The sequence below is a fragment of the Condylostylus longicornis genome, unplaced genomic scaffold (genome assembly GCF_029603195.1).
Source record: "Condylostylus longicornis isolate FDR11 unplaced genomic scaffold, ASM2960319v2 ptg000018l, whole genome shotgun sequence".
Taxonomy (NCBI): domain Eukaryota; kingdom Metazoa; phylum Arthropoda; class Insecta; order Diptera; family Dolichopodidae; genus Condylostylus; species Condylostylus longicornis.
This window is the reverse complement of record NW_026577987.1, coordinates 9,288,754-9,316,662: the sequence shown is the minus strand read 5'-3', so window position 1 is coordinate 9,316,662 and position 27,909 is coordinate 9,288,754. Positions and strand designations below refer to the sequence as shown.

Genomic DNA, 27,909 nt, shown 5'->3' with positions numbered 1-27,909 from the left:
AATACCGCGAATTTAAAAATTAAAATTTAAGAAAATTGGTTGATAATTTATCTTAATATATACGCAAAAATTTAAAATTGCGGTCCGCAAAATCCCGAGATCTGATATATCGTAAAAGTTGATCATTTCGTGCCATATAAAACTCACACATAAAATTTTATTAAAATCGTTTCAGCCGAATTTGAGATACACGCGTTGACATACAGACCGGTAGACCGACATCTCCCTAAAAATAGCTTATTTACGCTTCCCTACTATGGAGAAGTGCGTTCCCACCGATAACTCGAAATGCGAAGTGTGGTGCCATCGCATAACCTCCTAGCTCGCGTTATTGTATGTAATTATTTTATAGGGAAGCAAATTGGGTTAAAAAGGAAGTTCAAGTTCAAGGGCTACCGGGAGAAAAAGGAAGTTCAAAGAAATATAATTATTACTTAAGTTGAAAACCGAAATTTCGAAATATAACTCAGAAGATATAACTGAAACTGTTCGATCAAAATGAAATATGTATCTACGTATTTACGAGCTCTTAATTTCTGTTAACTAGTAAAATCATAGTAAAAATTAAAAAAAAAAACAGTTTAAATACGGAATAATATAAAATCTCTATTTAATAAAGGGAAATTTAAAAAAAAATCTTTGGCCATCTTGATAGTTTATTATAATTTCCTCGAATTCTTCGAGCAGTGAGTCGTAAACTTTCTTTAAAAATTTCGTTCCAGATAATTAAATTTCATTCTAGATCTAGATAGTCAAACTTCTAAATAGAAGGTCTAATTTAGCTTTTTATTTATATATTATTTTATAAATCTTACAAAATCTTACAATTCCATATTTTTAATATTTAAAAAAAATTCCCATTTTTTTTCCAGAAACTTAATTTACTTACCTGCTGCTAAGTGACATCATTGAAAGGAAATATGCCATCTAGAAAAACAACGAAACAACAACACAACAATAATTTCACATGTATTTCACCGAAATTCAATAAACTAATGTTGTCAAAGTTTTCCGACCGTCAGAATATTGTTACAGTTACTGTCACTGCTACTTCTCTCGACAAAAAAATATTGTTTCAAATTTAATTGGTTTTTTTTCTTTTTTTCTTGAAATTAAAAAAAAAATAAAATCATAAAATTTAAAAAAAATTTAAGGAATATCGGGAAGAAACAAGGTAATTTTTAAAGTAAAGCAAAGTGAAAAATTTTTTTCGCTCCATTTTGGTATTTTTATTTATTTTTATATTTAATGTTATGAAAATTTCATGCTTTCTTTGAATACCTTTCCCCAATATCTTTATAATTTTCTTAAGTACGTAAAACTTAAAAATATTTTAAATTTGAATCAAATTCCACGCAAAATTTAGTGAATTTTTTAAATTTTATATAGAAAACAGAAAATGAATGCAATGAAAATATGAAAGTAAAAAAAATTACAAGACAACTTCATAAAAACTCAACAATAACAAAAAAAAAATATTTAATAAAAGTTCCGGTTTAGACAAGGAAATTTTTCAAATCCTTTTTTAAAACTGGAAATCTTAATAGTTCAATATAAACGGTTATAAAATATGACGATTGAGGACAGAAGTAATAAGAAAAATTCAAATTCAACAACAACAGCAACATCGAATTCTGCTACAACACCTACAACAATAACAACAGCAACAAATGTTGTTGGAAATGAAATTAAAAATGATGTCGGAAATAATACCGCCTGGCATCAACAGAATAGCCAATGCAGTAAAGACGATTCTTCTGGAGATGATAACGATTCACCGGAAACAGCAAAAACAACTGATCCACTTAATCCGAAATTTGTTGGAAATAAAAATGAGGTAAAAATGAAATGTTAAAAAAAAAGTCAAAAAATAATTATAATCCTTTACCGCGGTATACACATATAGATTGACACATTTTTTTTTGGCAAATAGATGCTTTTATTTTATATGTGTACATAAAAATTATCCCCGTTCGTATACCATTTGAATTTGTGAGCTTAAAAAATCGAACGAACATGGGAAAAATTTTGTATTTATGTTAGGCAGGGCTTAGAGTTAATAATTTTCAAATGAAAACTTTAAACGTTTAAATTATTTTTATCAGCAAATTCCTTTATCAGCAAATCAAGATTTAGTCGCAATGTGAATTCTTAAATTTCATATTAAATTACTTATTTTATCTTTAATTATGTTTAATTATGATATTTTCACGGGCTCATCTCTTTAAAAATCTGTCGAATGATAAAATAGACCACAAAAGTCCACAAATCACAAGTTTTAACGAGTTAAAACAAATATTAAATCACTAAACAAAAGATAGTAACGGATAAACGCATATTACATCAGGCACCACTCTACGTGATTCTAATTAATGCAAATATATTCTATACACGTATAAATCTTGCGGTGTCCTATTCAACTCCTAAATGAAAAACTTAAAACTTCTCTGCTTTTCGGCAGGATAGGACAGTACAACCAAAAATATATTATTTTTCACAATGGAATTGCAGTAACCCTACATCAATCTTGGATTTAATAATCAGCACTTGTAAGTGTTATTGTTTTTATAAAGTATTACTGTCAAGGGTTGAATGCTATTACAATGGAAATTATTACAATGGAATTCTCTAAAATAAATCTACTATCAATTGAGAGACCGCAAAATTGTAAAAATCCCTAAATTCTTGACCTTTAAGTTGAATCAAATTTTAAGAAAAAATTCATACAAAATAATCACGTTTAAAATAAGAGCAACAAATAAAAAATTTTTAAGTATTTATTTTATATGTGCCATTCTTTTTCATTCAAAACCCAAAAAATTCTGCAACCTACTTATGTACATACATAGATATTATAAAATTCCTATTTATCCTAAACTTTTTTTAACATAGTTTTCCTTTTATTTTATACGTTTAGCGTGTCCTTATTGTATCTGTTTCACCGGAACGAAAACGTGAAACATGGGGTCAAAAAGTTGAATTTCTTTTAGCTGTTATTGGATTTGCTGTTGATTTGGGGAATGTTTGGCGTTTTCCTTATATTTGTTATCAAAATGGTGGCGGTGCGTTTCTTATACCATATTGTATAATGTTTTTATTTGGTGGATTACCCTTATTTTATATGGAATTAGCATTAGGACAATTTCACAGATGTGGATGTTTAAGCATTTGGAAAAGGATTTGTCCGGCTTTAAAAGGTAAGATATGAAAAAATGAAAACAAAACATATAAAAAACAAAATAATATAATTTTAATTCTATTTTAATTAAATATCAAATTTAATTAAATATTTAATGATTATTCAAATGATATCACAAATTAAAAATAGCCATTACGAATTTTTGGTTTAGTGTTTAATATTAACATAAAATTACGAAATTTTGGTTTTTTGAATAAGGCTGTAAAATATCTTTGGGGGCACCATATAATCGGATTTAATTTGAACTTTAGAAAGAATTCCACCTGAGAACAGTGAAAAATTTAAGTTTAAGTACAATTAGAATAGGCACAAAAAACAGTAAATTTTACAAAATTGGGACCTAAAATTTGATTTTACTGTTTTTGTACAGTAGTTATTAAACGAATACACAGATAAAGAAATGCACGGATATACATATTGAAAAGAAGAAAAAATTGCATATATATAGGCGTATAATTCTGCATATTAATATGTATAAGTAAGATTGGACATAAGTGTTTTATTGTATTTTCTATTCAACTCGTTTAATTTTGTTATTAAGGTATGTTATTAGAATTATAAGATAAATTTAAATTGCCGAGGACAAAGGTTAAAATAGACAAATAAACCAAAATAATTAAAAATTTTATGAAATCTACATGTACATGGGTAAAACAATAAGGGTTGTAATATAATAAAATGCTTAGTATTCACTTTACCCTACTGAAATTATATGGTTTAGATATACATACAAAATACATTTGCCAGAATTAAAAGTAATTGTAGTTACCTTATTTAAAACAATAAACCCTATGAAAAACCTAGATTTGAACAATTTCCATTGAGACGGCGTTCCAATTTAGTTTAAGTATAGTATATTTTTTTTCGCTTCCTCCAATATATGTTATATGGCGTTAGAATCGAACCAACGTTAGAATCGAACTTACTTTAATTTTTCTAGTCTCTTTTTTCTTTCTATATCTGTCTTTTGTTGCAGCGCTCATTTGAGAACGGGAAAAAATAGGGGCTTGAAACTTTTAAAATATATTTAATTTCTATTTTGCGCTGGTTAGCATTAAAAGTATGTAAATATGTGTTACTGAGCCTAATACTCTCAATACAAAGTTCAAAAAAGGTCGTGGCAAGGACTTTTAAAAATTGGAACAAATATGGCCATGCACAAAACGTTGTTAATGGCCACAATACTGTATATGAAACCGCAACTCCAGAACTATAATTTTTTTAGTCTTACACTTCTAAACAAATTGTTCCAATAGAGAAACTTCATTATGAATTGTGTTGTACTTCTATTCTACTCTGAGATCAATCTCAACTTTTTTATTTGTGTTAATTTGAATATTTTAAGGATGTTACAAATTATTAATATATAATTTCCATCAAATTAAATAAATTACTCAAACTATGCGTAAATTGGAGGTTTAAATAAAGTACTTCTAAAAAATTTTAATTTATTTATTTGCGATTAGGAATGCTTTAATATTCTTTTAATTTTTATAAGATTCAGATTTGCATACAATACGAGCGTATAATATATACAATATTATTTACCTGTACTACACACTATATATGACAAGTGCATGTCTAAATGGAACACTGATTTAAAATTTAAATTATTTTTTAAAAATATATGATAGGATCCTTTAATAAAAGAATTTCTAATTTATTTTAATAACACCATTAAAATGTGATTTTTCTGATGACCCAATATTTATCTTCATATAATTGTTATATTGTGTGAAATTTTACCGCTCGATTATTTTTATTATTATTTTTCTTCTTAACTGAACGTGTTTTTTATTCTTTAACTCCATTTAGTTTTTTCTCCACAAAATTTTTTTTCTCCTCTAGTAACTTATGATCCCTACCTTTTTAGTTTAAGAAATTGTGATGATAAGTTAAATTGGAATAAGAAAAGCATAAGAAGAGAAAATTGTATACAATCACAAAAAAAAATCAAATAACAAATGAAGCCAATATGACACGTTAAAAATTCCTCAGCAAACTGACTGCGAAGGAGAAAAAAAATAAATATACATACGTACATAATATTAATAAAAATGTCCTTTATTGCAGTGCACAATGTGCGTGTATAGACATGTTTTCTTTAATTATGAATTTTTTTCCCCTTTCTTTTCCTATATATTTTTTTTAAGGTTTTATTTATTAGTTGCGAATCCACTATAAGGATGAAACTTCTTGTCTCTCTTTGTAATAAAAAAAATCATGTAGAATTAAAGATCGAAAATATTAGAATTTTTTATGCTATCATTTAAGAAGGTTTTTCTAAATGTTTAAATGTCTGACATAGACGTTATCAGGGAAAAGTTTGAAAAGAGTTACTTTTTGAGAAAAAATACGATAAAGACAAAAACTAAAGAACAAAAATTAAAAATAATAAAAATATTTTTATTTCAAAAAATATTGTAACTGTTAAGGACATTGTTATGCGGGATGATAAGTTGAAACTAAATTTTTTTTTGGTTTTCAAGGAACTGTTAATTAAGATGATGTGCTTTAAGTATACAATATAGTGTTATTGAATTGGAGATTTCATATTTTTGTATTTTGAATTTTTTCTATATGCAGCACATTTTAAACACGCACATTTCAATGATAACAAAATAAGTATTTAAAAAAAATATTTCTATTATGAAATTTTCAATTGTTTTTGTTATACACTAAAATATTCTAATTAGCTAGCTATATTTTTATTTTGACAGAAGTTGAAAAATCTTAAAATTAAATTGCATGTTAAAATTTGCATATTTATAGGTGTAAGCTGCTTTATTTATTATTTGAGTCTTAAATGAAAAATGGTTTTTCACTTGTGTCAAATCTTTTGAATAAGCTTTAAATAAATTTTTGTTGAATATTAATTTATTAATCATTTAAAAATAAAATTTTCATTAAGGGAAAAGCTGTAAAATATAGGAACTAAATAATCCGAATTATATTACGAATTGTTTTACTCGGTTTTGTGAGAACATTACACTTTTCTCAATTAAAAAGATAAATTAATAATGAGATTAAACAGAACTATTGAGCAATAATACTTGAAAAATTAATAACAGTAACATAAAGCGTGAAATACTTGATGTAAAATTCATATTTACTCCGCAGAGATGTAATTTTGGTTTCAAAATCATTTTCGTTTCGTAAACTTCTTGTACAACTCAGTAAAAAAGTTACTCTAATTCTCTAATTAACGTGACATTTTTTTTATTTCTAGATTTTATAATTTTATAATGCACAGATTAAAATTTTTTTATGGCACTGATTTTATTTATTTTACTATAATTGTATTTTTAAAATTATTTGTGTACAATTAGAATTAAGCATATAGGCTTAATTCTAAAGAGAGATCGGAATGTAATTTTAAGAGGAAATTATTAAATTCATTAAAATAAATAAATATATATTAAATAAATTAGAACTGAGTCTGAGTTAAAAGATTAAGAGTTAAAAGATATCTTGTAGTACATTTTATCTTGTAATGAAATTTTGAAGGAAATTCAAATACTAAATCTAGGTAGATCAATATTTACATACGCAATAACTTTTCATCTTTGATGTCCCACAAATTATATTTTGGCTGATGAATTATGTATCACATACATGTAAGAATCCTTAACGTTATATTGTGATATATGAAGTTAATTTCGCTCAAAACTCCTCCATTCCAAAACATGTATAAAACGTATATAAAAAAGTAAATATTAATTTTATTTTGATCATGTAATTTTTTTTTTTCAAATTTTAATAAATATACGAGTAATACACATTTGAAATCTTTTATAAGAATGATACTCGTATTTGTTAAAACATTAGCTTTTACAAATATTTGATAAACAAACAAAAAATATATGATTCTTCCCTAATTTTTTTCTATTTCAATATTCCTAATTTTTTTTTTTTGATTTCTGTATTTTTCAATTTATGACTTTGTGTACATTATCAATTCTACAATTTTCTAATTTTTTATCAAATTTGAAATTGTAACACACACAAACCTATTATTACATTATTTATGAAAATATTATTAGAGTCCTTAATACTTATTAAATATACAATTCAATAGCCATACCTTTCTTTATAGCATATTTTCAAAAATAAATTTAAAAAAATTTACGCTACTTTTATACGTCCCGTACGTACATAAATACGTCCGTCTGTTTACAAATTTTAAATCCTTGAGTAATATAGAAGAGGACAATTTTATATAACCAAAAGTAATTTTGTGGAAAATCGGATTTCCGTAGAGTAAAATTTGAGCTCAAGTTTTCAAAAAAACAATGTTTTAATTTCCCAAACGAGTAATGATAGAAGCTTAAACCTTTTGTCATAAAAAGGCACAGGCAAAAATTTATATTCCTGTTAACATAACTGGAATATAACAAAATTCTTGTTAAAATTTAGCGATATTTCAAACCAGGTTTTTTTTTCAATTTTTAATACTTCTTTCAATTTTCCTCTCACACAGTAAGCTATAAAAGTTTTGCTTCTCAAAATCTTTAAAATTTAAAATTTCGGTAAATTATTTATTTTGAAACTGAAGTTTTGTCAAATTTCTGTGAAAGTGAAGAGTAATATTAAATTTCTTAAATCGCGCACCCACAAATTTTGTAAATTAAAATATAATACATTAGTATTATATTTTAATTTACAAAATTTTTGTTTCTTTAAATGTTTGTTTTCCGAGTTCTAAAAGTACGTAATTAAAAAACATATGATGTTTATCAAAATTTCATTACTTTCTGAACACTCTGTAAATTATTATAAATTAATTTATTTAATAATTTATTTGATATTTTGTAAATATAAAGTAAGCCACGATAAATTAAATACAAAAAAAAATGTTTTCAATTTTTTAAGGAAAATGTGCTATTTTACAAACCGTTTATTTGGTCTAAATTTTCTTTATTTACCAACATATGTATGCGTATATAGTATCGAGATTTATTAATATGAAATCTGAATTTCCATGTATTGTGCATAATATTCGTATTCTAAACGATTTGTAAAATTTTTAACTCAATTTTGTTTCATTTTGTACTCCTCTCTACTCTCTATTACATGTTTTGAAAATATACACAAAAAGCAACAAGTTGCCGTCATGATACAACACTTGTCGTCTCCATTCTGGCGTTTATTATCCTTCTTTACCTATATAATATTAGTTTTTGATTTTTATTGTCATTGATGTCTTTGAATCCCTGCTTTTTATCTATATGTATATTTATGTTTATTCATCAATCTACGAAATCATCTCTTGTCGATAGAAAAAGCATAACAATTAAATAATAATAAAATATCCCCAAGATTCAATATAAAGATTATCAAGGGATATTCAAATAGAATGAGCTCTCTATATAAAGAGTAGAGGAGTGAAGAGAAAAAAATTTATAAGAACTATGAGTGAAGAGAGATGAAGAAGAGTTGAATTTTTTCTTTACTTTTCAAAATAATAAACAGTTTATGACGAAAAAATTTTTACTTGAATTAGAAATTAAAAAATATACATTGAAAAATTTATATGCAGATTTATATATTTCAATATAAAATGTATGTATGTATGTATATCTAAAAATTATATTTATGAGATTATTTTATAAGCATTAATAAATTCATCATTCAATTTTTGAAAACAATTGAGATTGATTCAATTATAAATGAAAGGGGCGACATGAATGTATTCGAGAAAATTGAAGAACGGTTAGTAAATTGTTATAATAATTAAAATAAAGAAAAGGACGATAAATTTTTTGTTATTTGTAACTGTACTATGAGTTTAATATTAAATTCAATTCATGATGATTTGTTAAAATAAAACTTGTATAAGAAGAGAATTAGAATAAAAGATTTTTTTTTCTGATCGTTTTTTAATAGATATTTTGTATCCTTATTATATATTGCCTTCTTGATATCTTAAAGAATAAAAATACAAATAAATAAAAAAATAAAATATGCAGAAAGAAAATGATAATTTCATTATCAGCTCGTTAGACTTCTTTTGATTTTCATAAGATACTGTAAAAATGTATACGTTTGTATGTATATGAATTTTGTATAGAAAATATAAATTATAAGAAAAACATTTTTCTCGCTCTCTGTGTATTATGTTATCTTTGTATGTTTATATAAGTCAAGAGCATATAGTATAAGGATTCTTTATATTTAAACGTTGCACGCCATTTTTCCGAAATACAACTTGTTGATATTTTCTAATTTTATTTTTATTTCAAGGAACTTTTTCGTATATACTTTCTCTTTTATATAACATTTTTGTGCATATAGTTCATGCTATCTGGTATATTGAATTCGAATATATACACATATTTTGTAATATATTTACATTATACACGTTCATAGATTAGATATTGAAGACAAACCACTTAGCAAATAAGTAATTAAATCTGTGAGATTGTATGATGATGAATGTACTTGTATAGTGAATAAACTTGGCTTACCGATTTGATTCCTTGACAATTTAATTTTTCTTGTTTTTTTTAAATTTTAAGTTTTTAAACAAAATATTTATATGATTTGTTCATCTTATCCAAGAATATATCTGAAATGTGTTATTATGTAAGTGCGTGTATATGTTTATTAATTTTGTAAATTTAAATTTTATGTTTTGTATAAAGTTTTATTACTTACGAGTATAAAGAAAATGGAACAGCTCAAAATATAATTAGATTTATTGAAATTTTTAATTTATAATTAGCTTATCCTTTGTGTATAGTTTATATAGTTAGTTTAAAGTTAAAAAACTTGCATCTTCCACTATATAGTATATTGTGTATTCATGTATGTATATTGTATAGCATTATGTATGTATAAATTTAAAGATAGATTAGGAGAACTATTGACAAGAAATTTTTGAAAATTAATTTAAGATATTTTGCATATAACTTTTAAAATTTCTAATAATTTAACTAAGAAGTTTTTGAAATTTTTCGAAAGTTGTCAAAAATGTTTTTTAATATTTATTCTTTAAAATAAATTTATAATAAGGCTACATAACAAATAAAATTTAGTTAAAGATATAAAATATTTTATTAAAAATTAATTTATGGGTGATTTTCTAAGTTTTTATATTTGTAGAAAAATAATTTTTATAAATAAAATGTTGACCAAAACTTTAATTATAGTCCAGTCAAAAGATGAGGGTGTGAAATATTTTTTCGCAAATTTCAGCCGAATTATCTGCAATCAAACATTTAATATTATTTGTTTAAAGCTATACAAGATTCGAATTGGTCAACAAAAACAAGAAATTATTCATCCAATAAAGAATATATTATTGAAGCGCAAAAGCTTCTTGATTATATGGTTATATTTAAAATAATTGCTTACCAAGTGTACGATAATTTAATTTTCAACAATATATTGGAGGTATTTTTCTTAAGCGTTATTCTGTTCTTGTGTGAGGTCGCAATCCAAACTGAATCAATTTGAAGACAAAAGGAGAAGACAATCACTCGGTATACATACATATTTTTAAAAAAAATTTATTGTAGAAAAGAAATAATTTGCGATACACTTATTTTAGCTAAATATCCAAAATTTTGCTACTATTTTTGTATTGTATTAAACAAATTGGTGTTAGATCTACATTTAATTAAGAAGATGTCGCTATATGCATAAAATTTTGCATGCATTTTTTGTAATTTTTAAATTTAAAATATCTAACGAACGCCTAAACTAAATCTTATATGTCTATAATTATACAAAATTATTATTCAAAATTATTGTAAATTGCATTACATGTAGTTCAAATAATTACATCTACATACATAATATATATATATATAGATATGTATGTATGAATAATGTATTTCATAAAGCAAGTATCTTTAATTATTTAAAAATTTTCTTAACAAAATTCATTTGTGTTGAGTTCTAATTTAAAGTTGAAAAAAACTTTTATCGTTTACGCAAAACCAAATTCATATATACAAGTATATGCATATGTAAACATAGGTATAATTGCAATAAAATAACCTTCAATACCAGGAGTGGCCAAACTGTGGCTCTTTGAAAAATTTTTTGTTCCTCTTGACATAAATGTGTTTAAACTACCTTCTCATATTTGTGTTGTTATATTTTAAATTGTTATCCGTATGTGTTTCAAAATGCAACTTTATAGCAAATTTAATTTCCGTTCAAGTTAAAGAAGACACAACTTATTTGAAATTACGCGAAAGAAAACAGTACCGTAATCGTCCGAAACTATTCGACTCCAGACCAATTTTAAAACTTGTGAAGAAAACAATTTGCTACAGATAAAAATTTGTAATCTGAAGTTCTGGATAAGAAATTTTCCAATTTTGGCTTTCGAAAAATTCTTTATGACTCGGCTTATCAAGGAACATGTCCACCTCTGTTGTATACAGTCTTGTAACACAGTTTTATTTTTGTGTTCCATATTTTTGGTATAATTACACAGATATTAAGAAAAATGATTGAAATTAAATTGTTAACTGAATACAAAAAATTAAATTGAATGTGGGTGTAATTAGTAAAGAATTTCGCGATATCGCAATAATTAAATAAATTTTCTTAAATGAAAACACACAAGTATAAAACAAACATATATGAAGGGCTTATAGCAAAATAGGAAATGTTAAAATTGTACACATTGTTACAGATTTTATTTAATTAGAAGAAAAAACAAAGAAAAGAAATTTATTTTCTTAATAAATACAAAAATTACTCAACTTAATTTCAATTTAATTCTAATGACAACCAACATGTTGCAGCACAATATATTATGTTTCTTGTTGTTTATTTACATTTTTGGTAATTTGACAAAATAATTTCTAAAAGTTTATGGAAGTCAAAATTCTTTATCTTTGAAGTAAGAAATTGTAATTTTATTTTTTCTGTTTATTTAATAACTTTCTTATATTTTGGTGTTTTGAATTTTTTTAAGGAATTGGATATGCAATATGTCTAATTGATGTATATATGGGAATGTATTATAATACAATTATCGGATGGGCTGTTTATTATTTATTTGCATCATTTGGTTCATCTTTACCATGGACATCGTGCCATAATATTTGGAATACAAATAGTTGTTTACCAATTACAGATTTAAATTACACAGCAAGCAGTAATATTACAAGCCCTGCCAAAGAATTTTTCGAGTAAGTCACAATCAATAACAATTTTGTTATATAAAAGTAAAACATATTTCATATTTTAATTTTTATTTAATTACTAATTTTAACTCGTTTTATTTCATTTGTGTAGACGAAAAGTTCTTGAACAATATAAATCAGATGGTTTAGATTATATGGGACCGATAAAACCGACATTGGCATTATGCGTTTTTGGTGTTTTTATTTTAGTTTATTTTTCATTGTGGAAAGGAGTTAAAAGTGCTGGTAAAGTTGTATGGGTAACAGCATTAGCACCATATGTTGTTTTAATTATATTATTAATACGTGGTGTAACATTACCTGGAGCTGATGTTGGTATACGTTATTATTTAACACCACAATGGCATAAATTAACACAATCGAGGGTAAGCAAAATTTTTTAATTAAATTAACAAAATATAAAAATTTTATGGGGGTTTTTCAAAATCTGAATTTCCAATTTAATAGACTCTAGAGCTTAAGTTCTAAAACTATAATTATAAATACAAGACTCTATCGCACAATTTTGATATCATCATGTACTCAGATTTTGCAATTTTGCGGACATCGGCTTCTGGTGAATTTCAATAGATTCATTATATTCATAAGTTTTCAGATTATGCGGATAAATCTTAGAAAGTATATGAGTTAAATAAAAAATTTAAGATATATGTACTTATAAAATATTTACTAATGACACCTCCATTTGACCTTTACAAAATTTATTTTGGATGCTTACTAAAATGCAGATTTAATTTGCACTTGAATTACCAAGTAATGAAAGTTGAATAGATGAATAAAGTATGTTTGAGATTACTTTGCATTTAGCCTCTACGGTCCTGCCCCGAATCAGGTGTTGGAATGCTTTCTCTTTCATTAAACAATTTTTATTTTATTGGCATTGATTATCGTGGTAATAAGCGTTATTATTTTCTAATCCACTCCTCTGATTCTAATAGGTAATAGAATAACAACGCTATAAGACGAAATGAGTTACAAACACACACACTTGACTTATTTCTATTTTATTAAACAAATCAAATTTTCATTAAAGGTTTGGATTGATGCTGCTTCACAAATTTTCTTTTCATTGGGTCCTGGTTTTGGAACTTTATTAGCCCTATCCAGTTACAATAAATTTAATAACAATTGCTATCGTGATGCTTTAATAACAAGTAGCATTAATTGTTTAACAAGCTTTTTAGCTGGATTTGTAATATTTTCCGTATTGGGGTAAGATCATTACTTTTAATTTTAAGGTAAATTAGGCATGCACTGAATTTAATGCATTTTTTCGTAGTTTCAAACAATTTGCATTTTAAAATATAAAAATATTTAGTAAATTAAAATCTTTTGAATTATACTTAATTTTTCTTCACATTTGTAACGCTTAGCTTCTATTCATAATTATGTCTTTAGTTTATCGTTTTAATAAAATTAATATTTTATATTTATAATTACATAATTGACTATTTTTTTTTTTCATACAGATATATGGCCTATGTTCAAAAAACTTCAGTTGATCAAGTTGGTCTTGAAGGACCTGGTTTAGTTTTTATTGTATACCCTCAGGCAATAGCAACAATGACTGGTTCTGTATTTTGGTCAATAATATTTTTTTTAATGTTAATTACATTGGGTTTGGATAGTACATTTGGTGGATTAGAAGCTATGATAACTGCATTATGTGATGAATATCCAAGAGTGCTTGGAAAGAGAAGGGAAGTGTTCGTTTTCTTTTTATTGATTGCAATTTATTTGTGTGCGCTGCCAACAATGACTTATGTAAGTTATATAATATTTTGCAAATTCTTTTTCTTATATATGTATAAATTTAAATTTAATTATGGATAAATCATTTTACGTATATAACACCTACCACCTGCGACAAATTTTTGACAATTTTAGCAAACATTTATAGTTATAGTTATACTTGTAGCAAAGATAATATAAATGAGGAGATTAAACTGTCATATACATAGGAAGGCCAAAAATCTAATATCAAGCCACTATAGACTTAATATCATGTCCTAGAAACTTTCTGTGTGCTTTCGCCTGATTTCTCAATGCATTATTTATTATTAAACATTATTATTAACCTCTGCTATAAGAGAGCAAAATATTTTTGATAATATTTAATAATTTAACAGCTTTAAAATTTTGTCTTTTTCGAATAATAATTGTGATTTACTCACTGAAAGAATTTCCACGGAAACTAAATTTAATATATGCGTAGGTCTCGTAGGTACACAAACTTAAATAGCTTTTGTAAGCGACAAAACATTTTTTCTTATTAAAGTTAAGTAAACAAAATTTCTGGTTGGATGAAAAAGTCTTGATTCTAATTTACAATTTTTATTTTTATTCCATTTCAGTTAAACTAAATAGAGACAAAACCTTTCCTTAGCGTGTTATATTATTTAGGCATATATATGTAATATATATCACCACGTACTTGTGCACTGTGAAAATAATTTATAAATGTTGTATAAAATGTCTAAATTTAGACGTTACAATCTTGAACACACATATACAATGCAATTACATAATTATATAGAAAATGAATTTAACAAGCAACAAGCTTTTATTGTGGCTATTTAAAAAACTTGAATGTGTAAAATAAAATTTGTACCAATTGCTTACCCTATCATTCATGTCAATATATTGCAAATTTATTTCATCATGATGTTCATTATTAAATTGATACTTAAATGATGGTGATGATAATGGAGTAAGTAAGTAGTAGAAAAAAAGGAACAGGACATTAACATTAAAAATCCATTCCTTTAAATCAGTCAAGTAGTCACTTTTATTTGTTGTTCTCTTAAGCATCCTATATATACATATATATATATATATATATATATATATATATATATGTATAAAATAAGATAATAAAAAAAAAAAACTATTTTATAAGAAACTGAAAGAATAAATTCTTGATTTTTATGGGTGTGCATACAAATCCTATCTGTAGTTGGAAAAGAATAAAAAATAACTTTTTTTTGAAGGAGTTAAGTAGTTTTATTTGTTCCTTTGAATATCTTTCAAGTTTCTCTCCAGAAGTTTGTCTTGTATACTTTGTAGAAGCAAAGTATCTTTATATATTTTTTGAAACATATCTACACATTTTATTACATCTTTACGCACTATAAAATGATTTGTTTTCTTTAAAAGAAAAATTATTTAAATACCAAAGAAATTTGTGTGTACGCTTATGCACAGATAAATTTTAAATAAATATCCATACAGTTTGATGTATGTACAAATGTATTAGGTATTTCTGTTAAAAAATCAATTGAAAATGCATGAAAAATATGTTAGAAGATATTGACGTTCATATTGCTTGAATATTTTAAGAGTAACGTCTTTTAATTAATACATATAAAGTTTCGCAAAGGTTTCTCCTGAGTTGTAGAAATTTACTTGAAAAAAATTTAGCTTAGAAGTTAGATATATGAGACTTAATTCAAATCGAATCGTACGGAAATTGCTTGTTTTGTAAAAGCATTTTTAAACATTTTCGAAAGTTAAAAATTTTTGGAAAATTTCATTTTAAACTTTTCATTTTCCTATATTTAAAAACTCGATTAGAGCCAGATTAGAAAGAGGACATTAGTGGGGGTTCTCACTGGACACTGCCTGTCGAGGGTCCACCTGAAAAGGATGGACAGGGTGCCGGATGAGGTCTGCTGTTTATGCCTGGAGGAGGACGAAACCATGGCGCACTTACTGTGTGAGTGCGAGGCGGTTGCTCGCCTGCGGCTGAGGTGCTTCGGGAGGGAGGGGCTTTGTGACCCCGGGGAGGATCTCGCAGCTTGATGTGGCTGCCATACTACGGTTTGTCAGGGGCCTAGGAAATGAGCTAATGTAGAGGAGATGGGAATCACAAAAGATCCCATGGGTCGACGTGAGGGCCTCGGTCCCCGTGGAGAAAAAAAAAACTCGATCACCAACAAGACGCTTTTGTATTTGTGAAAAATTTTTGTTTCTGAACAAAAAATTTATTCATATTCTAATTTTTTTTTTATTAGACCGAAACCAGGAAATCGAGACTCATAATTGTCAGAAAAATTTATATTTTGGATAAATCTCATTCTACCTCATAAATTTTTAAAGTTTCGAGATCAAAACCACCATTTCTGAGTTTTCTATACATATGGAACAAAATTTAACGGTTTTTCGAAGAGCCGCATCAAATTAGCAATTATGTATGTTAGTTTAATTACTAAGAAAATATTTACTTAAATCACACAGGTATTAATGTATATTCAATCGTTTTAATTTATACTAAATCATAGAAATGCAATTTTGAATTTAGGACTTAAATTAATAAATTACGCCACCATATGTATAAGATGAACTGCATTAATATTGTGTTATACTTTACATTTAATTTTGTCAAATTAAAGGTTTTGAAGGTCTTAAAATTCAAAAGGTTTCTGCCTATTTTTTTTTTAAGAAAAACGAATTAAACACAAAATCCATAATTCAATTAGCATTGGATCTGATCTTATGATAAAGTAAAATGTGTTAACAATGTAAATAGATTTTGAGGCATAAAACAATGGTAACACTCTTCAACGCCATTACAGATTACCCCATATATGTATATGAAAAATTTTCCTTCTCTTCATTGTTAATAAATAATTTATTTTACAAACCAAATGATTCATGGTCAATTTCACATCATCTTTGAAATTATTCGTGTAAAGAAGAGTAAAATATTCTGAATATTTTATGTTATCTCTGATTTAATATATAAAATATATTCGTATATATAAATAATAAACACTTTTATAAAATATCGACTGATAACGGACCATATGATAACACTACAACAGAATAAATAAACAGTAACAAAAAAATTGCATAACTCTAGGATATCTTTTTATAACAGTAAATAATATTGTAGTGCATATAAATTTATTTTTTTGTAAGAAGCTCCTCCAGCTTTTGGCAATTGCTTTATAAAATTAACTACATAATTTAATTACTAATAATAATTATAAGTTGTTAAAAGCAAATCGCCCACTTGCTGCAACAGCGACATAACTCAAAAAATACGATTTCTGAGTTATTTAGACAGAAATAAGCATTTAAAGCATTTCTTTCTTGTGTAAAAGGGCCATTTTCCTAGCTTGAAAATGATAAAATAATGCTATAATTAGAGAAACATATTAGCTCCAAAAATTTAAAATTCAATTTCTTTAAATGTAGAAATTTTCATACCAGTGTTGCAAGAAACAAGCGATATTTTTCGGAAATAAAAATTTTTTTCCAGAAACGAGCCAATCAAAAGTTCTTACCTTATGGTTGTCAGTGCAAAAAAAATTATTTACATTTTGAAATTTCCACAATTTTGTGAACAAATACAAAAACAGATTTCTCTTACTATTTGGGAGAAAATTTAAATGTCACTAAATATTCTAAAATACAATACAAGTTTCGGGTTTATACAAAATAGAAGTTTTCAATAAAATAAGGTCTTGATAAATATATTTATAGGAGTAATTCATTGTGCTTCTTAAATATAATGCTCTCTATCTTTTAATAAATTTAATAATAAATTTAATAATTTAATAATAAATCTATCAGATTTTGATTAAGTATGAAGATTTAATATTATTATCTAAATTTTTTCGTCCAAAAATTGGATGCGATTCGGTTTGTGAAAATTATGGAATAAAATTTTTAAATCTACTTGGAAACGAGCAATTTGTTGAATTTTATTTTATTTCAGACAATTTAAAATCAAATATTGAATATTAAAAATGGAAATTGATTTTCATAATATCCCCAAACAAGAACCAATAATTTGTTTCCTCGAACATTTATACATACCTACATAAAAAATCAAAGTACAAAAGGAAAAAAAAATTTTTTTCAGGTGTAAAACTCGATAATTTTTTCACACTGGAACGTACCTATGTGTGTGTCTGTATACTAATTCATTTGTTTTATTTATTTATATAACTTGGCAATTTTTAAATTACGGACAACAGATTTCCCCGTATTTTTTTTCTTGTAATGAAATCATAATATATACATACATATACAAGTAATATATACATACATAAGTCAAGTCTTGGCATCTCCTTACTTTGAACCCATCAATATACTTCTATATACAAGTGCATATACACGCAGTAATCGCATATATTCTCTTTTCTCTTATTTTGGTTTTGCTTTTCTCCAATTCTTAATGGATGAATGAATGCCCAAAGATTTAGCACTATCTTTGATTACATTTAAAATTATAATTAGACATACATTAATACCTTTCAACAACTTAAAGAGTATTTATGAACTTTTTATGTTTGAACATATTTTTTAACATTTAGTTTTTACCACAAAAAATTAATATGTAGGCAAGAAAAATCTTATTAAATGGCGATAGAAAAATTTCAGGAGTAAAACAAAATTAGGTTTTGAATATTTTTTCATTTTGTTTTTATACAACATGGACAAAATTAACTTAATAAGAAGAAGACATGTTTTTTGAAAAAATAATTTTATTTTTAATTTTATAGAGCATAATCAAACTCATATATTCGCGACAATTTAACTTTAGAAAATAAATCGCATATCTGAATGCAGATTGAACTTCATTTTAACGTATTCAGCAATTGAAATTGTTGAATTAATTGCTGAAGAAATTAAGCTAACGTTAGATTTGCATTGTAGGTAGAAACAAATACCGGTCTACTTAATGACAATTTATTGAAGAAGTGCATAATTTAAATTACCATCACTTTAACGATAAATTTATTTGTTCTTCTTTCTTTTCAATACACATATGTAGGGTGGTGTTTATTTAGTTAACTTTTTGAATGTTTATGGACCAGGGTTAGCTATATTATTTGTTGTGTTTGTTGAAGCAGCTGGTGTATTTTGGTTCTATGGCGTTGATAATTTTTGTGCTGATGTTGAACAAATGCTTGGTCATAAACCATCAAAATTTTGGAGAATATGCTGGACCTATGTCAGTCCAACATTTTTATTGGTAATTTATTATAACTAATAAATGAATATTAAAAATTTTAATACGAAAATGAAATTTAAAAATCAAATTGTATTTAAAAAATTTTTTTAGGGAATATTTATATTTTCTTTACTTGGATACGAAGAAATGCTTGGATTTGAATATAAATATCCAGAATGGAGTTTCTCAGTTGGTTGGGCTCTAACTGCATCATCAGTCTTATGTATTCCAACATATATGGTATATAGATTTTTGATAAGTAGAGGAACTTTAGCAGAGGTAAAATTTTTATAATAATAACAATATTATAATTAAATTTAAATAAATTTTTTTTTAATTTTTTTTAGAGATTTCAAGAATCTTTTAAACCAAGTACTCATTTACAAATAACACTACCTGGTCAAACAGGCACTGCAGTTTGACATGACAATTGCTGTAGTACAATACAAAATCAAAATAATTTTACAAAGAAATTACCATGGACATTCGATGAATATTTTTTAGCTGCAACTGGTGTTACAACACCAATGATAACAACTACTGTAACATCATCAAAAACAGTTAATGGTAGATATAATAAGAATTATGAATATAATAATTATAAAAATTTAAATCAGTCACAATCGCAATATCAACAACAACAATTAAATCATCAACAACAACAACATCATCAATATTATAATCAACATCATAATCAATTTCATCGAATGTTACGAATTACTGAAGATTATCCCTTAATAAAACCCTGTCGGCCATTACGTTTTTCATTTGCAAGTGAATGGCTAGTCTAAAATGAAAAAAAAAATATAAAGTGATATTTAAAATTTAAAATCGTTTAATGATATTTATATACATATATAATATGAAAATAAAAATAATAATTAAAATGTAGTTTAATAGATTTTGTAAGTTAATTTATATATTGCCCAAAGCTTAAACATTTTCCTCCGTATAGAACAAAATATTTATAATGTGTAATTAAGATTAAATATTCTAAAAAAATTAAAAATTCAAAAAAAAAAATCTTAGTGGCAAAATTTCTATATATTTTGCATAATAATAATAAAGTTAGTTTGTTTTTTAAAAATTAATAAATAAAAGTATCTCAAAAATCACCTTTTATTATCCTATTTAAAGAAAATGAAAAATAATCAAAAATTATTATAAATTGTAAAAGATTTGGTTGATTTCGTTAATCAGTTTCTAAAAATTATTTTGTTATTAGGGCCAAAATTAATATAGCCTTTATAACACATTTGATTTATAAGACATACAGAAGATTCAAAATGGCAATTGCCATATTAAATAAATATTCAGTCAGCAATCCAATTTTTTTGCCAAAATTTAATAAATGCAAAAATAATTAATCAAAATCTCAAAAATACTTATATTACACTAATTAATTTAATTTATTTAATTACTTTTAGTAAAATTAATTTAGTAATTGAAATCTTTGTTGGAATTCCACAGTCACATATGATTGTAGTTCATAATTTCCATTATTTTATTCTTGGATTATTTACAGTAATTTTAATATTGCGTTTATTTCTATTTTTTTTGGAACAAATTCCATTCGATCATTTAATTCTTCTTTTAGGTACTTTTAGTTCTAATCAATAAATTTTAATCTTTCCATAATAATATTAAACGAATTTTGAACAATATTTAATTATTTTATTAAAAAATTGTGAAACAGGAACAACGAAAATTCTCTATTTTCTTTTCTACTTTAATTTCTGATTTATAATTAAAATTACTATATTTTCACAGTTAATTGAAATTTAAAAATATAAAATATTAAATTTCTCAAACAAGATTTAAAAAAATTCTAGTTTTTTCTGCGAATTCAAGGATAATAAAAGTAAAAAGTAATGAAATTATTAAAAATAAATTTCTTCATCCAAATTTAAATTATTTGTTTTATATCAAATATGTAATAATTCTTTTTTTCATAATAAATGTACCTTATCATAGCACTTTATATTCGTAATATGATTGCTTAACAATTATAAAAATAATTGAGCCACTACAAAATCAGAAAAAATTCAAAAAATCAATCTATGTTAGGAAAAATTTTTCTTAGAAAATATTAAATATTCGAATTATAAGTAGATTTAAATATTCTGAATAGTAAATTTGAGTCGTAAGTAAATATAAATCTTAACTGTTATATGAAAATAAAATATGAATTAATCAGAAAATAATAATTCAAAAAAAAAGTAGATATTAAATGTATGTTAAATAAAATAATCTATAATATTAATATAATTCGTATATTTAATTATAAATATAAAAAGCAATGTTTCAAACACACACTAACTTAATAATACAAAATAATTAATATTTCTAATTATTTACATACTTTTAATATTAAAAAATACTATAAAGAATATAAATAATAAAATCTCAATGATTTTTTTACAATTCTATATAAATTTAATTTGAGTTAATAAATAACAAAAAAAAAAAAAAAAAATGAAGAAAAAAAAATTGAAATTTGTAAATGTAAAAAAAACCTTCAAGAAATTATGAAAGCTGGTTGATATCAAAGACAAATAATAATTATAGATTCATATAAGAAATGTAAACATTTTTTTTCGGCAAAAGGTCTGAAAAAACAAAATTCTATAACAATGGAAATGATAATATAATTACATACTCAGAACAATTAATATATAATATATTAGATCTACAATGGTTTACTAAAAGTATGTTTCATATTGTACCCTACATCATACAAAAATACTTAATACATAATATTATATAAACTAAAAAACAAAATTTTTAAATATAATTAATTATAAAATTGAATTGGGATAATAATTAATATTTTTTATAAATAAAAAAAAATATTTGTCCAATAATGTATGTGATAGGTCGTCTACCAAGCTGTAGATTTAACATTAATTTAACTTATTCAACAAAATAAATTGTACTGCTGAGTAAGGCAAGTTGACGTCACATTTGCATTTTGGGAAATGCTCAAACATTTGTCCATTGTTTTTTAATTTTGTTTTTCATAACTTTAGTTTATTATCAACATTTTACAAAAAAAAATACATTGTACAAATACAAAAAAAAAAAGAAAGAGGAAAAAAATGTTTACAGACACCTTTATGTATAATACATGTTTATAAAATATTATTGTTGTATATCAAGACAAAACATAATCTATACTGAATGTTGTATGAAATTATAAAAAAATTTTACTAGCTCAAAATTTATAATCCATATTTAATAAATTTATTTATAATTTTAAGTTTTAAATTTAATAAAAACATAAACTGTTTCTCTTAATTATTTTATTGGACTCTTAAATTGTAATTATTTTTAGTAAAAACAACACTATTAGAAATTCTTTTGTGAAAACTTAATTTAAGTATAAAAGAAATTGAAATTTTTGTTTTATTTTTTTATATAATTTATGATTTTCAAATTTTGTATCGATAAAATATTGTATAATTATATAAAATGATTTAAAATCGGTAAACTGCAAAGAAATCGTAATAAATTTACAAAATTAAATTTTGAATGAATAATTTCAAATTTAAAGGTGTGATTTCTTTGATTTAAACATATTTATCAATTAATTCTTAATTGGGATTTAAATAACATTCAAAATCCCATATTACTCCCTCTGAAATTGCCCTTGTATTTAACACTCTTTTCAATAAAATATATACTTTAATATAGTATTATAAATAGGAGTAAAAATATACTTATATAAGTATATAGATTTAATAACTTATGTAAATAACTATTATTTAATCAAAATATTTAATGAACAATAATTATAGTAATTTATTTTTTATTTAAAAAAATTTTTTGAAATTATCATTATTATAACATTAAATAAATTTTTAAAATTTATAAGAAAATGTTATATTAAATGAATTTCCATAATGACTTCTTTAGGGAAGTAGTATTAAAAAGAAAAGCAAAATATTAAAAAATAAATATTTGTGGAAAAAAATTTATTTTTAAGCTTTTGTATATTTATTAATTGCAAAATAATGTAAAATGCACATATACATATACATACAATAAACACATAAAATACACATTTAAAAACTGTGATATGATAAAAGTACAATTTTAATATTTATATATTTACATATTTTCAAATTCATTAATACATACACGTATTACATTTATTAAACAATTCTATATAAAAATATAACATATAATATCACCCACATATTATGTATATATCAGTTATATTCTTTCAACTTTAACTTCATAAAATATTGTTATATATACTCTTAAATAATGCGTCTTATATAGTGTTAATTGAAATATCTATCTATTATATTCATTTAAAATAAAATTCGTTTTTGTTATATTATATACATTTATATATATAATAAGGGTTAAGTTTAAAAAGAGAATAATTAATTATAAAATTATTTAATTTAATACGAAATTTTATTTCCAGTTAAAATATAAAACTATAAATATCAATAATTTAATATTTTTAAAAAAAATTTTTAACAAAAATACAAGGGCATAAATTGTTCAAAGGTCAATTTAAAATTTAAAAAAATTATTGTATGTAAATATTATTTATAATGTTATTTTTATGTTATAGAGAAATTTATAACTTTCTAAGATATTAATTGGAAAAAATAAAATTTAATCAGCTTTTTATCGATATATAACATATTTTCAAATTGATAAATCGATTATATTTGTATTAATCGAAATTTTGGAGTTCTTCAATTAATATTTAAATAATCGATTTACAATATTATGAAAATATAATCTTTTTAGGAAACAATTTTTTAATTTTTTAATGTTTGATTTTAAAATTGTAATATAGTACATTATTAATGCACAATTGTAGATTATTAGTTTTGCATAATTGCTGAATTTTATTTAGCATAACGGTATTGCCGCAATATTAAAGTGAAAGAATTTAAGCAAAAATTTCTACAATTTATATTTTGAATATTTTTATATTAAATTTATTTTTAAGAAATTTTTAATAGTGTTGCAATACTTATAAAATTAAATATTTGTCTATATAATTTGTCTATAAATATTTTAAAATTTTAGTTAAATATCAGTTGAATAGTAGAATATTATTTTAATAAATTTGAAATATTTATGCGTATATTATGTATGTACATATAAAATATCGAAATATTTAAAAATAATTCATGTGTTTCAGAAGTTTACAAAACAATAATATTACAATGATACATATATAAGATTCTTCATTATTATTATCATTATTATATGTAAATGTAAATTATATCGAGAGCGAAGTAGCAATGACAATGCATTGAATTTTGTAATCTTTAAATTACAATTATTCATTTTGTATAAATTATAATATTTTTTTTATTTAAACAGTCTCTAATTATTGTCAAATAATGTCGTGATATGACATAAAAAAAAATTAATTTTTTTTTATTTAAAACTATTTTTTTTTATTGATGTAAACATTATGATAAAAAAAAAATTTGCACATTAACATTATAAAATATTATAAAAATGTTCCTAAAAATAAACATAAAAATAGAAAATATTAAAAAGAAAAATTTTCACATAATATATTATGATAACTCTATTCAATATTCCGAAATTTTCAATAATTATGGTAACTCTATTAAATGTGCTTGCCAATGCTTATATTATATTTGGTTTACAAGCATTGGTTAACAATATAATATGAATGAATACATAAAACAAATTAAAATATTAATAAAAATTTAAAATTGTAATATGAAAAATAATAATAAAAATTAATATAAGATTTCAATATCAAAATTATTTATATAAATGTTATTAAAAAATATACGTAATTTTAAAAATGTTCGATGATTGAATTAAAATATTAAAACTTAACATATTTTATAAAAAACAAAAATTGGTCCCCAAATGTAATTGAAAATTGAATTAATAATATCAAATACTTATGTATAGTAGTTGTAAAAATATTAAAATGTGTTTTTATTATAAAAATATTCACATATATAATTATAATTTGAAAAACAGTATATTGACATACTTATTTAATACAATGTTGAATAGCTATTAGTATAATAAAATTTAATATATATATATATGTATATATAATTGTATTTACTATATATTATAAATATTAAATATTATATAACTTAGATTAATGTAAAATTAAACTGCAGGTAATAGTGCTTTAGCTTTAAAACTATAAAAATATTAATTATATGCAAAATTATATGATAACAAATTAATATTTATTTAAATGAATATTTATAATGATTCTATATATATATATATATAAGTGAAATTTATAAAATTAAATTGAATTTAGAAAAAATATTGAAAATATTACAAATATTATGTAATGTAAACTCGATAATTTAAACGACAAAAAAAAAGAAAAAAAAAAACAAATAAAAACTATAAAACAAAAAAAAAGAAATGCATTTAAAAAGAATGTTAATATTATATATAAGCTTGTATAATGTAAAAATAAGGATAAAAATAATCTTAAACATACAGACATAATTTTTATGTTACATATAATAATATATTTGTTATACATATTTATAAAGTTCAATTGAAGCTGAATTTCGAATAAACCAAAAAAAAATTAAAAAAAAAAAACAAACACATTACAAAAACCAAACATAAAATAATTTTTTGTAAAGAAAAATTTTCTTAAATATACATAGATATATAAATAACTTATAAATAAGAATTTTATTTTAATTAAAATTATATACAATTTAACTTACATTTTGCGTTACAGGGCACTTTAGTTTTAACATTTTACCTTAAATTACTAAAAATATACTTTATGTAAAGTATCTACTCTACAAATTGTAAATATTTTATCTCATCTTAATGGCAAATGGCACCTCTAATTAACTCTAATTCATATTAAAATTATTTAAATGAATATAAAATCTATAGCACATAATGCGACTAACATAATGCATAATAGACCCTTATACATAGAATTGACCTTTTGATTTTGAAAAAATTTTAAAGAGATTCAATTTAAAATTTAAGAAAATGCTAATTTCTCTTATTTTTGAGCTTCTCTTCAAATAAAACTAAAACTATCTTCTCAGTACAATAATGTACACCGAACTAGTGAACAAATTATTTCTTCTTCGAAAATTTATGATAACAGTAAATTTACTATAAACAGATAATCTGAACTTTTTACAAACCGAATCCTTGCCAAACCGATTGACATTAATTATTAGAAACTTTACAAGAACCTTCATTATATAAATAACATTACTAAGTTAAAACAAACATAACCGACCGCATTGTGTATTGTCTAGTTAAATGAAAGTGTTACAGAATATTATAAAAATGTCTGTTAAATACTTCTTTCCAATTTTTAGGACATTAGTAAGCTTCTAGTTAACATACCCAGAAAAATGTAAATTTGGCTCTTAGTGGAGTTTCGCTTTGTGCTACCCGAATTCCCTGAAATGCTCGGCAGTTAGTTCCGGTAACAACCAGAACTCAAATATCAAATTTCAAGAAATTCCATCAATTCGTTCCGTAGATATGGGGAAAAATGTAAAATCGGCCTGCAGATCAGTTTTCCAGCCCTGATCTTTCCAAAAAATTTACATGTTCATTGTTTTAATACGAGGAATTCAAATATTAAATTTCAATGAAATCGGTTGATTATTTCTCTTTATATACACAAAAATGTATATTTGGCCGGTAGTAAACGTCTAGTTGCCGAAGCCTGATCTTTCCAAAAAATTTATATGTTCATTGTTTTAATACGAGGAATTCATATATTAAATTTCAATGAAATCGGTTGATTATTTCTCTTTATATACACAAAAATGTATATTTGGCCCGTAGTAAACGTCTAGTTTCCGATGCCTGATTTCTTCCAAAACATAGGAATTTTCGCGGACGGTCGAGCTGAGCTTATATATAAAATTTCGAGTAAATCGATTGAATATTTTCTTCAAAATGTTCAAAAATGTAAAACAGACCCGCTAAAAAGTGCAGTTCCCGAGGCCTGATATATACCAAAAGTTGATCAATCCGTGCCTTGGTGGAAATAAACTTACATATAAAATTTCATCAAAATCGGTTCAGCCGAACTTGAGATACACTCGTTCACACACAGACCGACAGACCGACAGGTTGCTAAAAATAGTTTATTTACACTTCCCTACTATGGAGAAGTACGTTCCCACCGAAAACTCGATATGCAAACTTTGTTGCCATCACATAACCTACCTATTGTTTACACATTACGGTCGGTAAAAATTATATAAACTACATTAATATAGTAAATTTAAAAAAAAATATTTAAATTCAATATTCTAACAATATAAAAATTATGAAATTTTTAATTTGTAATATCAAAAATTCGAATTTAATTAACAAAAAAAAAAAAAATACGCAATATTTTACTGGCATCTGTTATCATAAACAATATAACAATTTTTTTTTTTAATTTTCATAATTATAAAAAATATAAAAAAATATTTTTTATTAAAATTGTCAGTATTTAACCAAATTTCATCAGTTGATATTAATACTGAGCTCACAAGTCTTTTTAATTAAATTTTTATTTTAAAAATGAAATATTTCCTAAATATATT

At 23.7% G+C, this 27,909-nt stretch overlaps 1 protein-coding gene across 3 annotated transcripts in view; it reads left to right on the top strand.

The window, feature by feature from the left end:
* Nucleotides 1–19,817, top strand: part of LOC129606221 (sodium-dependent serotonin transporter) — a 30,941-nt gene extending 11,124 nt beyond the window's left edge. For all 3 annotated transcript variants that reach the window (XM_055516400.1, XM_055516401.1, XM_055516399.1), the window contains exons 2-11: nt 873–1,174; nt 1,390–1,837; nt 2,918–3,197; nt 12,135–12,351; nt 12,458–12,731; nt 13,400–13,578; nt 13,836–14,130; nt 19,151–19,351; nt 19,442–19,609; nt 19,678–19,817. In XM_055516400.1, the coding sequence (XP_055372375.1) occupies nt 1,571–1,837; nt 2,918–3,197; nt 12,135–12,351; nt 12,458–12,731; nt 13,400–13,578; nt 13,836–14,130; nt 19,151–19,351; nt 19,442–19,609; nt 19,678–19,752 (1,956 nt within the window). In that variant the 5' untranslated portion in view covers nt 873–1,174; nt 1,390–1,570 and the 3' untranslated portion in view covers nt 19,753–19,817. The remainder of the gene's footprint in view (nt 1–872; nt 1,175–1,389; nt 1,838–2,917; nt 3,198–12,134; nt 12,352–12,457; nt 12,732–13,399; nt 13,579–13,835; nt 14,131–19,150; nt 19,352–19,441; nt 19,610–19,677) is intronic.
* The last annotated feature ends 8,092 nt before the right edge of the window (nt 19,818–27,909 follow it).